Source organism: Muscardinus avellanarius, assembly GCF_963383645.1.
Source record: "Muscardinus avellanarius genome assembly, chromosome: 9".
Lineage (NCBI taxonomy): Eukaryota > Metazoa > Chordata > Mammalia > Rodentia > Gliridae > Muscardinus > Muscardinus avellanarius.
Window position 1 is genome coordinate 48,650,639 of NC_137795.1, and position 14,442 is coordinate 48,665,080.

General features: G+C 38.0%; 1 protein-coding gene across 1 annotated transcript in view; it reads right to left on the reverse strand.

Moving 5' to 3' along the window:
* The window catches only part of FAM185A (family with sequence similarity 185 member A), a gene marked incomplete at both ends in the record, with an annotated part of 45,641 nt that overhangs the window by 22,054 nt on the left and 9,145 nt on the right, over window positions 1-14,442 (reverse strand). Inside the window, one exon of the mRNA XM_080701188.1 lies at window positions 2,504-2,545. Coding sequence (XP_080557314.1) covers window positions 2,504-2,545 — 42 coding nt within the window. The remainder of the gene's footprint in view (window positions 1-2,503; window positions 2,546-14,442) is intronic.

Here is a 14,442-nt window from a genome sequence, read left to right on the forward strand (position 1 = left end):
GAGGCTGCCTGTGAACTGTAATCCTCCTGTCTCAGCCTCCCAAAGGCTGGGATTACAAGTGTGCACCACCATGTCCAGCTCAACAGATGATTTTTTAAAAATATGTATAATAATGTCAGAAACAAATCAATTTAGTAAAAGATGTACCAGAACTCTCTATAGTCAAAGTTATAAAACAATACTGAGAGAAATTAAAAGACAATTTAAAATAAATGGAGTTACTATTATAAACTTACTATAATCAAAGTATTATGGAACTAGCCTAAGACTCAACAAATAAATCAATGAAACGGAGTGACAGATTAGTATAAATCCACATTTATATAGTCATTTGATTTTAAACCAAGATACTGAGAAAGAAAGCTTTTTAGTGGCAATTTAAAAACCAGCTATCCATATAAACAAACTCCTAACTCACATGACCCATGAAAATTAGAAATATATTAGATAAAAGAAAAAAATTTAAAGCTTCTAGAAGAAAATAGGAGAATGCATTCATTATCAAAGACAAAGATTTCTTAGGATATTAGAAATAATTAGTAAACTGGACTTCATCAAAATTAAAATGTTCTCATCAAAATATACCATTAAGAAAATAAGCAGAGCCTGGTGGCACATGCCTATAATCCCAGTACTTGAGAGGCTGAGACAAGAGAATCACAGGTTTGTGGCCAACCTCAGGAACCTATTTCAAAATAAAATTGGGCTGAGGGTGTAGTTCAGACACAATATGCCTCTGGGTTCAGTACCAAAAAGGAAAAAATGAAAGAAAAGGAACAGGTAATCACAGATCTAACAAATGACTTAGCATATATAATGTACCTAGCATATATAACAAAGGTCTTTTACAATTAATAACCCAAAAAATATGAACAAAAACTTCACAAAATTAGATATACTAACAAACATATGCAAAAGTGCTAGCTATCATTAATCATATAGGGAAATGTAAATTAATACCAAAATATACCACTATATGCAGACCAGAATGGACAAAATTTAAAATACTGACAATAGTAAATATTGCTAAAAATGTAGAGCAGCCTGATTTCTCACACACTGTTGATAAGATCATAAAATGAGACTTTGGGAAGAAATCTGGTAGTTAATCAATCATAAAATTAAACATACACCAACCAACTCAACCCAGCAATTCCATTCCAAGGTATTTTCCTAAGTACTTGGATGTGGATATATTTATTTATACTTCCATAAATGACTTGTATCTATCTATCTATCTATCTATCTATCTATCTATCTATCTATCTATCCATCCATCCATCCATCCATCCATCCATCTCCAGAAAATGACTTAGATGAGAACACTCCTGTTTACAATTGCCAAAAATTAGAAACAGCCCAATTGTTCATCAATAAGACAATAGATAAACAAATAAAGCTTCCTAGCAGCCTGTTTTCACTTCTGCACCCCTGTGACACATTATACAATAACAGCTAGGTTCTTTTAAAATATAAATTATACTTCAGTTCCCTACTAACACCATATTATAATTGGAATAAAATCTCTACTCTTACCATGTCTATAAGGGTCTACAATCTAGTTTTACCCACAAGTTTTCCCACAAACCTTCCTTCTACACCTCAAAAATGATAAGCTCCTGTCATTTTTAGGCTTGCATTTGCTGTTCCTGTATGTGGGAGCTCTATATCTAGAATGCTACAATTCTCTTTTCAATTATTCTGGCCTTAGTTAAAATATCCAGGGCAAAGACCAGACCCTCCCTGATTATTAAACTGAAGTACTTTTCTTTTCCCCAAGTGGTCTATCCCATTATTCTCTTTTATTTCTTCATTGTACTTTATCCTGTTCTGAAATTACCTTTTGTTATTAACTTGCTTATTATCTTTCTTCCTAGAACTCAAAGAAGGTGATGTCTCTGAGCACAGAGACTGTGTCGTATTGACCAATTATTCCCCAGTACCTAAAATACTCCTGGCACACAGCAGGCAGTCATAAACACATATTGACCAGTTAGTCACTAGCATACTCAGGGTTCTTTTCAAATGTTAACACAATTTGTGGACCAATATTAAGTGATGCCATTTATATCTTTCTTCCTTTCAAAGACAATGCAGATATTTGAAGAACTCAAGGAATTTATAAAATATTACTTAAATGCAGGTTCAGGTAATCTTTGAGTGGACATATTCAGACTTCATGTCTGCCTATATTTGTTTTTGTTTTGTAGTACTGGGGATGAAACCCATGGGCTTTCTACCTCCGGGCTACACTCCATACCTATTTTATATTTTACTTGGAAACAGGGTCTCACTAAGTTGCTAAGAGCCTCATTAAGTACTGAGCTGGCTCAAGTACTGGGATTACAAGTGTGTGCCACCATGCCCGGCTTTGACTGCCTATATTTAACTTGCATATAATGATATCAGTTTCATCAGCTAAATAATAGACTTTAATAAAACATAATAAATATTGCTATTTTAAATAGGGACAAAATTTATCAAGTAGCATCTTAGCACATACCTACCACGATGTTACCCATCTTGCTTTGTACCATTACATTACCTGAAAAAGAGAGAAAAGGAAGAGATAACTTTATATACTGATGCTAGCCTAGGAAACAACTGTTATATGAATTCTGAGAACATGGTTAAATATCTACTGAATTACTTGTAACAGTTACTATTGTTGCCAATTTTCCTCAATATCCCAAATCCAGTCAGAGATTTAGTTGCTGTTTGGAAAAAACTAGTTTTAGGCATTTGTGCAAACTTTAAGCTTTTATAAGTATTGCCATAATACAAACCACCATGCTTCCTGGCCACACAAGAATAAATAATAAATTAAAAACCTATGGACTTCCGGGAAGATGGCGACCGAGAAAAGCGGGGCTTAAGAGTCCCGCTAACAACCAATCTCCATTACCACAAAAAGAGCGCCTTTCATAGCCAGAAAACACCATCACCAGAAAAACAAAAAAAACTACCAGGCTCCAGAGAGAAAGCGGACTGAGAACAGAGCTCAGGGCCACAGAGGAGACACACGCGCCCGAGGACGCGGCAGCAGCGCCATACTGCCGGCGGCAGCGGCGAACTCATCGGACGGCAACAGCAAGCCAGGTGAGCCGATGCGGAACAGCCAGGCGGGATCTTTCGGCGCAGACAGCATTTAAAGCTCCCAGTGGCTGAGCTCAGCACACGCTGCAGGGATTCAGAGTGGAAATCAAAACCAGAGAAGAAAAAATACGCCAGCCTCATGGCCGAGGGCGTGGCAGAGGCGCCATATTGCCACCGGCGGTGGCAACAGCAGTGAATTCACCGAGTCCAGTACAGCTACATCTGCGTACTCAAGAACAGTGAGTCAAATTGCGGGCCACAGAGGAGAAATCCCAGTACTGGTCCTCCTGGGACTTGACCCAGTGAGGGAGTGGTGGTGGCAGAGATATCACACCATAGGAGAACGTGCAACCTGGCACCCCCCATACTTTAAAGCAGCCTCTATCGACTCCCTGGGTCGGAGACTCTGTGATACAACCCAGTAAAGGAGTAGTGGGGTCTGAGATAATACAGACTCGAGATCCAGAGCACCTTAAGTGAAGCCATAGTGACCCAAGGGAAGAACCCAGAGAAGGCACAAACCTCCGAAATCATGGGAAAGAGGAATAACACTGGAGTAATGAATGTGCACAACCCCACAACATCAGAACCTGATAAAACAGAAAATCAGAGATTTCTAGAAGATCAAATCAGGAAAATAACTGTAGAAATAATAGAGGTGCTTCGAAAAGAACTCAGAGAGAGCCAAAAAGAGATAAAGGATGCAATTAATGAAGTAAAGGCCTCAATTCAAAGCACAAACAACCGATTAGACCACATGGAGAACAGAATCTCGCTCTTAGAAGATGATCATTCCAAAAATGAATGCATAGTTTCTAATCTAGAAAAAAATATCCAACAGCAGGAATCTGACATTGAAGAAATATGGGCCCATCTTAAGAGAGCTAACCTAAGAATAATTGGAATAGAGGAGGGAAAAGAAAGTGATACCAAAGGGATCAACAATCTCTTCAAGGAAGTAATAGCAGAAAATTTTCCAAATATAGAGCAAGAGGTTGATACACAGATCCAGGAAACTTATAGAACTCCCTTTAGACAGGATCGGAGAAGAGGATCCCCACGCCACATAATTGTCAAAATGACCAATGTGGAAGCCAAGCAGAGATTCTTAAAGGCAACAAAAACAAAGGGCCAAGTGACATTCAGAGGCAAACCAATTAGAATCACTCCAGACTTCCCAAACCAAGTCATGAGATCCAGAAGGGCTTGGAGTAACATATTCCAAACTCTGAAAGAAAACAACTTCCAGCCAAAAATTTCCTATCCAGCAAAACTTTCTATCAAATTAGATGGAGAAATAAGAAGCTTCCATGACAAACAGAAACTGAAGGAATTTATGTCTTCAAAACCAGCGCTAGAGAAAATACTCAAAGAGATTAACTACAAAGAAGAAATAGGTAACACACACCAGAACCAGAGAAACAAGAGTTTCCATCCAACAGACAACTAAGATTGGTTATCTGTGGAGATTCATTATTTATGTTAGTCTTTTACCTATCTCTAAGTTGTATTGTTTGCCTTTATTGTTGTTAATTTTTAGGATTTCTAGTTGGAATATTAATATACCTTCAGATATAGCATTTGGAAATATTTTATCCAATTCTATTAGTAACTGTTAACTCTGTTTACATTGTCTTTGGATATACAATATTTTCTTTTATTTTTTAGGGAGTTTGTATATTCTTCTGTTGCCTGTGCCATTGAAATCATATCCAAGAAATCACTGCCAATTTCAATGTTGTGAGGTTTTATGACCCAGATTTTCTCCTAAAAGTTTATAGTCTTAAGATCTATATTTAGGTCTTTTATCTATTTTGAGTTAATACTTGTATATGGGATTAGGTAAAGGTCCAATTTTATTCTTTTCCATGTAATTATTATTTTTCAACAATATTTAGTTAAAAGATTATTATTTCCACCACCAAATGTTCGTGGAAACCTTGTCAAAAATAACTTGACAATATAGGGAAGAATTTAGCTCTAGGCTTGTATTTAACTCCAATGGTCTATATATCTGCCTTTAGAACAGTACTACACTGTTTCAATTATTGTAGCTTTATATGGTTTGAAATCAGAAAATATATATCTGCTAGCTTTGTTCTTTTTCAAGATCGTTTTGGGTATCTAGAATTCATATTCCATATTAGGATAGATTTTTTTCTGAAAAATAAATATATAAATATATGATAGTTTCACCTAAAAAAACAGAAAAAAATATGCTCTAGTAAGAAAGAAAGCAAAAAGAAATATTGAAATGCTATCTTTAAATCATCAAACACTTGGTATCAGACAAATGAAACTGTTATGTGAGATTATCATTTTTAATTTTGGATAAATTGCTATAATACTAGATGTCAACCACTAAGCCAAGCATGGGAAGGAGGGATGGGGAGAGAATGGGGTGGGGATCGGGTGGGGGCTGACTGGGCGATGTGTGCATGTATGTCTACAAAAGTTTGTATCCCACTATGATGTATGAATACAGTGCACCAATAAAATAAAATTAAAAAAAAAAAAAAAACCTATGGAGAAAAAATTAATTGTACTACATATTTTCAACTTAAACATCACTGTATTAATCAGACCACACAAAGCCAAGCTTTAACCAAATAACATTAAAATACTGTGTGGAGAAAATAATGACTTTTATTTTTTTAGGCCAGTTGCCACATCTGTTTGTTAGATAAAAGTAGTTTCTGGGCCAAGAGCTGAATTGGTCTGGGGTAGGAATAATGAATACATGGAGGTATAATTAACAAAGAAAAAAGCTTCAAAGCCTTCCTTCTTTCAATGAAAATATATTTTCCCAGTTAAGTATAGGATACTGAAACCATTCCTCCCAGCCCCCTTCCTCTAATGCTAAAAAAAAACAGTAGAAGTTTTTCATCATATGTGTGCATGTATAAGTACTCCTAAAGTCAGAAACTCATAGTTACTCCACCAAAAATGTAAACTACAATACCTCTTCTAGAATAATTCCAAGATGGTGTGAAAAAACAAAGGAATGACTTTGGTCTTGGAATTAATCTAGGGAAATGTCATTTCATATATTTTGTTACTATTGACAGGTATTAAAAACAAAAAAGGTACTTGGTCCACTTGCCCAATAGTCGGATGTGTCTGAGTGCAAAATTCTAAATCCTAACATTCTGTCTACTTCATGTGAGTATGTGAACAAGGGCTACAGTGTAGGAATGAAAACATGGTTTGTATGCTGAAGCTCATAAAGTTATTTTCAAGTCTTAGAAGGCTGTGAAGATCTTATTAGGTGTGTTAGGTAAATATTACTTCATGGTATGTTCTGTACACTCTTCCAATTTTCAAGCCCAGCAAATATAGATTCATGATCACATGCAAATAGTGGCCAAAGATCATACTTCTAAGATGGCTACCAGTAATCCCTGCCTCCTGGTGTTTACCTCCTTGTCTAATTCCATTTTCTCCAAACGTAGACTGGACCTCAGTAGCTTGCTTTTAACAAAGAATAGGGAAAAGTGATAGGATGTTGCTGCCAAGATTGGGTTACAAAGAGCCTCTGGCTTTTGTCTTTCTAGTTCTTCTGGAGGCCACTGCCCTGTTGTCAACTGCCCTAGATGGAAGAGGCCCCTGGCCAACGGGAGCTAAGGGAACCCTGCTGACCGCCACAGGAGTGAGCGTGGAAGCAAATCCTCCCCTGACAGAATGGTCAGATAAGCTCAGAACCCTGCCCAGACCTTGATTATAGCCCTGTGAGGGATACTACAGCTAGATCCTTGAGCAGAGGACCTAGCTAAACCACACCAGATTCCTGACCCACCCAATAAGACAACTAATGTTTGTTGTTTTCAATTGCTATGTTTGGGGTAATTTATTTTATTTTTGGTGGTGGTACTGAGGATTGAACCCAGGGGTATTCTACCTCTAAGCTGCATTCCCAGCCCTATTTTAATTTTGAAATAGGGCCTCGCTGAATTGCTGAGGTTGGCCTCAAACCTGAGATTCTCCTGTCTCAGGCTCCCAAGTACTGTGATTAGAGGCATGCGCCCCTGTGTCTGGCGCTATTTTTTTTTTTTAATAGAATAAGTAGCCAGTACAAATGTTAATACCTGAAATGACATGCCATCATAATAAATAGCTACAAATGTAAGATGAGCTCTGGAGCCTGGCAGCAGGCAGAGGTTGGAAGGATTTTGAAGAGCATTGTTAGAGAAAGCCTAAATTGCCTTGAACAAACTTAGTAGAAATGTAAACTTTGAGATGGCTTTCCAAGAGTGTTCAAAAAGAATGAGAACTTTGAAAATGAGAAGAATGAAAATCCTTGTTAAGAAACAATGGACTCGTAGGAACACTGTCAGTCACCTTTGGTAATGTGGAAGCAGAGAAACATGTCTGATGAACTGATTGATTTAGCTAAAGATATTTAAAAGCAAAATCAAAGTGCTGTACATCTGGTTTGTGTTTCTTTGCTGCATACAGTAAATGCAGGAAGAGAGACGTAAAGTAAAACTAAAGGAAGGACTGTTAAACAAAAGGACCTGGACTTCAAAACCACTCAGTCTCTCAAGATGGCAAAAGATACTAAAATTAAGGAGGGCTTAAAGTTGGAAGTTGGAATGGCTTCCAAAGCAATTGTGAATCCAGGGTGCTGGTACATCATCGCCTAAAAATGAGGCTGACGGTGACCGTACAACCTTTTATTAAGACTCCGGAAAGATCCAGGGCAGTATCTCACAGTATCCATCAGTTACACAAAAAGTTCTTTAAAAGATTAAGACTGTGCCTTACAGAGCTTCTCAATCAAATAGGCTCTCTGGAAAACTCAGATGCTATACTGTATCTCAACATCTCTGCAGGAACCCAAACATTTTAAATTTAATTTTTAGTTCTTGTGGTGTCAGGGATTAAACTCAGGGGCATTCTACCTCTGAGCCACACCTCCAGCTCTATTTTATTTTGAAACAGGGCCTTGCTAAGTTGTTGAGGCTGGCCTCGAACCTGTGATCCTCTTGTCTCTGCCTCTCGAGTACTGAAATTATAGGTGTGTGACACCATGCCCAGCTCGCCAAATTTTCTATAATTTGGCTTCCCTATTTCATCTCAAATCACTGAAAATAATAAATCAACTATTTGAAAGAATTGAACCTTAGTAAAAGGTTCTTTCCAATAAAGCAGATACGATATGGCCTGTAATAACTATGTATGCTTACTCAAGTTATACTTTCAAGTTATACAACTTTTCTACAAATTCCAGCATATGAGAAATATATAGTTTTCTTATTTTGCAACCCTCACTATAGCAAGGCCAGAGGAGGGAAAAAGCAATCAGTTGAAAGATAAAAACACTGGTTTACTTCTCTTCAACAAAAGAAATGTGATCACAATTAAAACTGCATGTCAAACAGAGCAATCAAATAACCTTAAAGATTAGGAACCTTGGGGGCTCAGGGAGCAGGCAGGGAGTGGGGAGACAGGAAGGGAGGCCTTGCTATCTGCAAGCCACAGTGTAAAATGCTAAGAATGTAGAGGCAAATAAAACATGATCCTTGCTCTTGAGGAATTTGTAATTAGGCAGAGATTTATGGGTCCATAAAAGCCAGAGATAAGGTGAGGATGCTTTAGCTGAGTACTGAAAGTTATTAGCCAGGCGTGGTGGTGTATGCCTGTAATCCCAGTATGTGGGAGGCTAAGATAGGAAGATCCCACATTTGAGGCCAGCCTCAGCAACTTAGTTAGGCCTTCAGCAACTTTGCAAGACCCCGTTCCAAAATAAGAAAATAAAAAAAAAGGTAAAAAGGGTTGGGGGTGTAGATCAAAGGTAGATTGTATTCAATCTCCAGTACCAATAAAACAAAATAAAATGAAATTCAAAAAGGGGCTAGAGGGTTATAGCTTTGAGGTAAAGTGTGCCTGGGTTCAATCCCTAATACCAGAAAAAAAAATAAATTACTGAAAGTAAATGAGATTTTTTTAAAAAGCTGGGAGGAGCATTTCAGGCAGAATATAAATAGCATATCACTAAGATCAAAAACTCTGATCAGGGACTCAAGGTATAAAACAGCATTTGAAAGGATAGAGGAAAAAGTAGGAGACTGTGTATTCTGGAAGACAAAGCATAGGGTCAGAAGAAGCAGAGGAAAGCTGGTCAGCACACTGAAGGCAGCTAGGAAGATCCGAGTAGAGAATGACACGTTCAACGTGCATTTCTAATAAACTACTGTAGCTACAGTGAGGAGGATGGGTTTGAAGAAGGCGAGACTGGAGCAAAGTTATTGTCAGAGTCATAGCAAGAGAGCAAGAGATGACAGGGTTTGAAACAGAAGAGTAGAAGTCAGAAGGAACGTGACTTACTGGTTAGATGGGAGAACTATTTAAGTGAGCAATAAAACCTACCTTAGCTTAGTGATTGACTAGATGCAGGAGACAAAAGAGAGAGAGAATGACTTACAGATTGGAGAGCTAGGTGTCCGGTGATCTCAAAACCTGCACATGGAAATAAAGGGGGATGCATTATGGATGAGGTCCGGAGGCTGGAAAAGGAGGAAAAGAGAAGTTAAGAATGTTGAGTTTGAGATGGCTGTGAAGATTCAAATGGCTCTGCCTACCAGGCACACAGATGTAGAAGTTGGAAATCAAATCAATAATTGGAGTCATCAAGATATTAGAGCAATTAAGACTCAAAAGTATAAAAGGTGTCAAAGGAAAGTCTGTAAGGAAAGAACAATGGGGCACGTATGAAACCCTAAAGAAACCACCACCAAAGAGGTTGAAAGAAAAGGAATGCAGAGACATTTGTGAAAAAGCAATTTATATGTAAGGTATGACAGAGACTCCAGTGCTCAGAGATATTTGTAAGCTTCGTTCCTTCTTTAGAAAACTTCTACTCTACCTATCTCAGCCTCTGCAGTTAGTCTTTTGAAAACATTCTTTCTACAGGCTCACAGGCAGAAGTAATGTATGCACTTCTAGGCCTGCTTTCTGAGACTCCTTGTGCGGTCCACTGAGCAATCTTCTTTCCCTGCAAGCCTCGGAAGATACAAATTGAAGATGGGCAACATCTTTGGGGAAGGAGCAGAGTGAGGACCAAACGGATGGTAAATCAACATCCAACATATTCGTGCTGAGCACTTACAGGGTGTGTAATGGGAAAAGTGCAGGCGAGAACTAAATATCATGCTCTTTCCTCCTTTCACGGAGTCCTAGAAGCCATATGCTTGATGTAATAAGAGTCACTTTTATGGAAGGAGGCTAGTTCCTGAACACCACGCGGAGCTGACACCCAGCACTGTTTGGAACATCAGCATTTGTGTCAGAAGTCATAATGCAAAGATAAATGATCCTGAAACTCAAGAAGGCTCTAACATAGAACGGGGCAGAAGCAGCACATCTATGCTACTGCACTGTCTGCTTGAGGAAACATTTCTGGAGTTAGGCAGCCCTTGAAGTGATACTGGAATTCTCATTTGTAATCAGAGTTTACCAAGGCTGTGTTCCCAAATGTGTTTGAACACTTTTAAGAACATCTCTAGAAAGTCAAGAAACCAGAACCAAATCTTTTGCTAGTTTACTAGCCTGTAGTTAAGAGTAAACAATTAGACATTTCTAAGTCTTGTTTCTTCCTATGTAAACAACCATTGTCCATTAAGTGAAGGGGCCTGGCTAATCTAAGCACTTATTACATGTTTGTTTCAATCACTCACCCGCCTACTGGCACAAGACTTCCAAACTCATCTACCTAGTAAAATCTACCCAAACAACAGTCACTGTACCATATTTGTATAAAAGATGGTTTTCACAACATCTTTATGTTGGATTTTTTTCAGCTCTACCTGGAAAAAACTTAGTTAAGCCTTACTTAAGATGCCAAACTAAATAAATCCTGAATAAACAGGCCTTAGAATGCCTATACTCTCAAAGTGTGTTTTTTGTTAGTCAGATTTTTAGATGTAGTAAAATATTTCCCTATTAAACAAGTTTTAAGATCCCAAGCCAGCTTGTTTAAATATAGCCAAAATATAAACTTAATTTGTGTTATATAACCATCAGCACTTAGGACAAAGGATTCACTGAAATATATATTCAGAGTTCCAGCTTAGGAAGATCCTTAGGAGACACTGTCCCTTTCCTCCCCCTACTAAAACCCCAGGAGCTGGAAGAGGAAGACCTGTCTTCATCAGCCATGACTCTAACCTAACCTACCAGGATATGGGACTAAAACTTTGCTGCTCTTCTGTGTCCATACCATCTCCAATTTCCAAAATTCAATCGCATGTTCATACAATTCCTTAGATGGATTTAGAGATGACATGGGAGAGGGGGCAGGAAACTGAAGTTTATCCGCCACGTGATTTAAAAAATAGTCAAGGTGCTGGGTATGACTAAGCAATGACAAGGGACTTCCTGTTATTTCTCCCGTGTATGTACTGAAAAGCCATTTGTTGTAAGTGAGTACGTAACAAAACCAAGGACTAGAGAAGGAAAGCAGGGCTCGACAATGTGGAGGCTTTTTAACACTTCTAACAGGATCACACTTCCCTTTCCCCCACTCCTGCCAGTGTACTCTATTACAAAAGGAGCCAAAAAAAAAAAAAAAAAAAAAAGACTGCATTGCATCTGAAGCAGGACAACAGCTGGAGATCAGGTAGAAGGCAGCAACCTAAGGAGGATGGTAGTGACTGAAGAAATAAGAAAGGAAGCACGTTCAATCTTCCTGCCAGATTGTGAGTTCTTTAAGAATTTGCGTCACTCCTGCCCTACTTTGTACTGCTGGTGCAGGGAAATCGAGCACTCAGTAGGTGGTCAATAAATGTGTTAAGTGAAGGAATAAATGTAACTGTAGCAGCGGCTGTGATTCATCATCCAGATCCCCTTTGTACCTGAAGGGCTTATTTTTTTTAGCCGTTGGGAGTACTTCTGGCATTCAGTCCTCAGCTACAGCCCTTTTGGAGAACTGCCTCAGCTGAAAAGCCTTCTTGGCTCAAGACCACAGTCCTCCCTGGTGTGGCTGGCATCCAATCATTGGGGATATAAAGGTCCAGCTCCCCCTCTCCATCTTTAGACAATTCTGAGGGACCACTGAGCTGCAGAGCTCCCTCCTGGGGTTCTTGAAGCTGCACCACAGTCCAATTTCCCCAGGGAAATGGGGCTTCCTTCCTTTACATCAGTTCCCAGAGGTGTCCCTGGTAAATATGCTGCACTCGATGCCTGTCTCCTAGGGCCTGCTTTCAAGGAGCCCCAACTGAGACAACAGTCCACAAGAGGACCTAGGTTTAAACCATGTAAGGAAATGTATTTGATTTCATATTAAAAGTCAATATTAAAAGGCTCTACAAGAGCCAAGGAATAATCTCTTATCTGTGGAAATATTTTCATTTTAGTTAAGTAATCAACAAACCTAGAGGACTATAAGAACTGCCTCAAAAAAGTACCTGTCTTACTATCATGTATTCAATTGTGATAAACTATCCCAAATTCAATTCTCTCCTTAGAAGAAATTAAATATTTATGCATTTAGTGTAAACATGGTATAAAGCAGTACAGAGAACAGAACTGTTTTTCCTCTGGGTGCTAATCAACGTCTGACTTAATAAGGAATTGTTTTTTTTTTTCACTAAAAGCTACTCTATATTAGATATAGTACTTTTAATTATGATTAGCTTTATAATGCTTAAATAAGTATTTTTAAGCCAGGCGTGGTGGTACAGGCTGGTAATCCTCATGCTTGAGAGGCTGAGACAGGAGGATCGCGCAGGTTTGAAGCCAGCCTCAGCTGGCTTAAAAGACCCTGTTTCCAAATAAAATATAAAATAGGTCTGGGAGTGTAGCCCGGAGGTAGAAGGCCCCTGGGTTCCCTCCCCCCCAAAAAAGTATTTTAAGTATTTTAAATATAAAGTTATAAATTACCAAAACAACTTAATATAAAATTGAATAAAAAGTAAATGAATAAATAATAAAACCACTTGTTTTATCTGGATTCAGTTCTACTTGTACACAAGCTATTCTAGGCTCAAATAATATGTTAACCTTGCAAGAATGGTTGAGGTTTAATCATTAAATTATACTCAAGCTATTTGGAACTCAAACAATTCCTTGACCTTGCAAGAATGGTTGGGGCTTAATCATTAAATTGAGGCTGAAGAATTATTCCAAGTAATAACTCTCTTCTCTCTCCCTCCCTCCAGTCACTCCCTCCCTTTCTTCTTCTCCTCCTCCTCCTCTTCCTCCTTCTTCTTCCTCTCTTCTTTTTCTCATTCTCTCAATTAAAAAAAAAAAACCTTGAACACTACTTGCCAATTTGTTACACGGCATGGCTAAATCATTAAATTGAGGTTGAAGAATTATTCCAAGTAATAACTCTCTTCAACTCTCTTCAATATCTCTCTCCCTCCCTCCTTCTCTCTTCTCTTTCTAGATTTAAAATAACAAACCTTGAACACTACTTGCCAATTTGTTACACAGCATGGCTAACACTAACCAAGTTTTCTAATACCACCTAATAATTCATGCTCACTACTAAAATGTGGGATTTTGCCAAAGTATACAGATATTAATATTCAGCTTTACTAGAGAAGCGAAATAAATAGACCACATATGAAAAAATGTTCAAGTCTAGATTTCCAGGGATATTACTCAAAATACATTTGGGAGATGTATATACTTGACTTATTTCTGGAATAAGTGAATTCCATCTTTTTATATTTCAGAAAACACACCTGCATTTGAACCAACTGCTCTGTGAAATTTAAGAAGCAGGCTGAGGACCAGAAATCAACAGCAAAGCCTTTGCCATATAACCTCACCATATGCTTTCTCCTTTTCTTTCAATAATACAAACATTAAGTAATATTGCTTGTTTGCAGAGACATTTCAGAAATCACAAAAGGATACTCAATCAAAGAAAACTCAAAATAGTGGAGTGCTAAGAGGACCCAGTGCCAATATAAATGCACATAAAGCATTTTAACCAAAATCAGTATCACTGAGTTTCTATAATTAAATTTTACCCAAATGTTTTATTGATTTAGCTTTTAGCTTTTCTATCATAACATAAAAGCAACACAATCTATATCAACATTATATACTCAAAACTCATCATTATATACTAAAAACCCAATAACATTTCTTTTATTTCATCTCCTGCATATATTTCCTTGTTACTCCTTTTTTTGGTTGTTTTTTTTTGTTTTTGTTTTTGTTTTTGGTAGTACTGGGGATGGAACCCTTCTATCTCCAGGCTACACTACCAGACCTATTTTACATTTTTTATTTTGGAAACAGGGTCTCTTAAGCCAGCAAGGCTGGCTTCGAACTTGCGCAATCCTCCTGTCTCCACCTCCCAAGCATGGGGATTACAAGTGTGTGCCACCACGC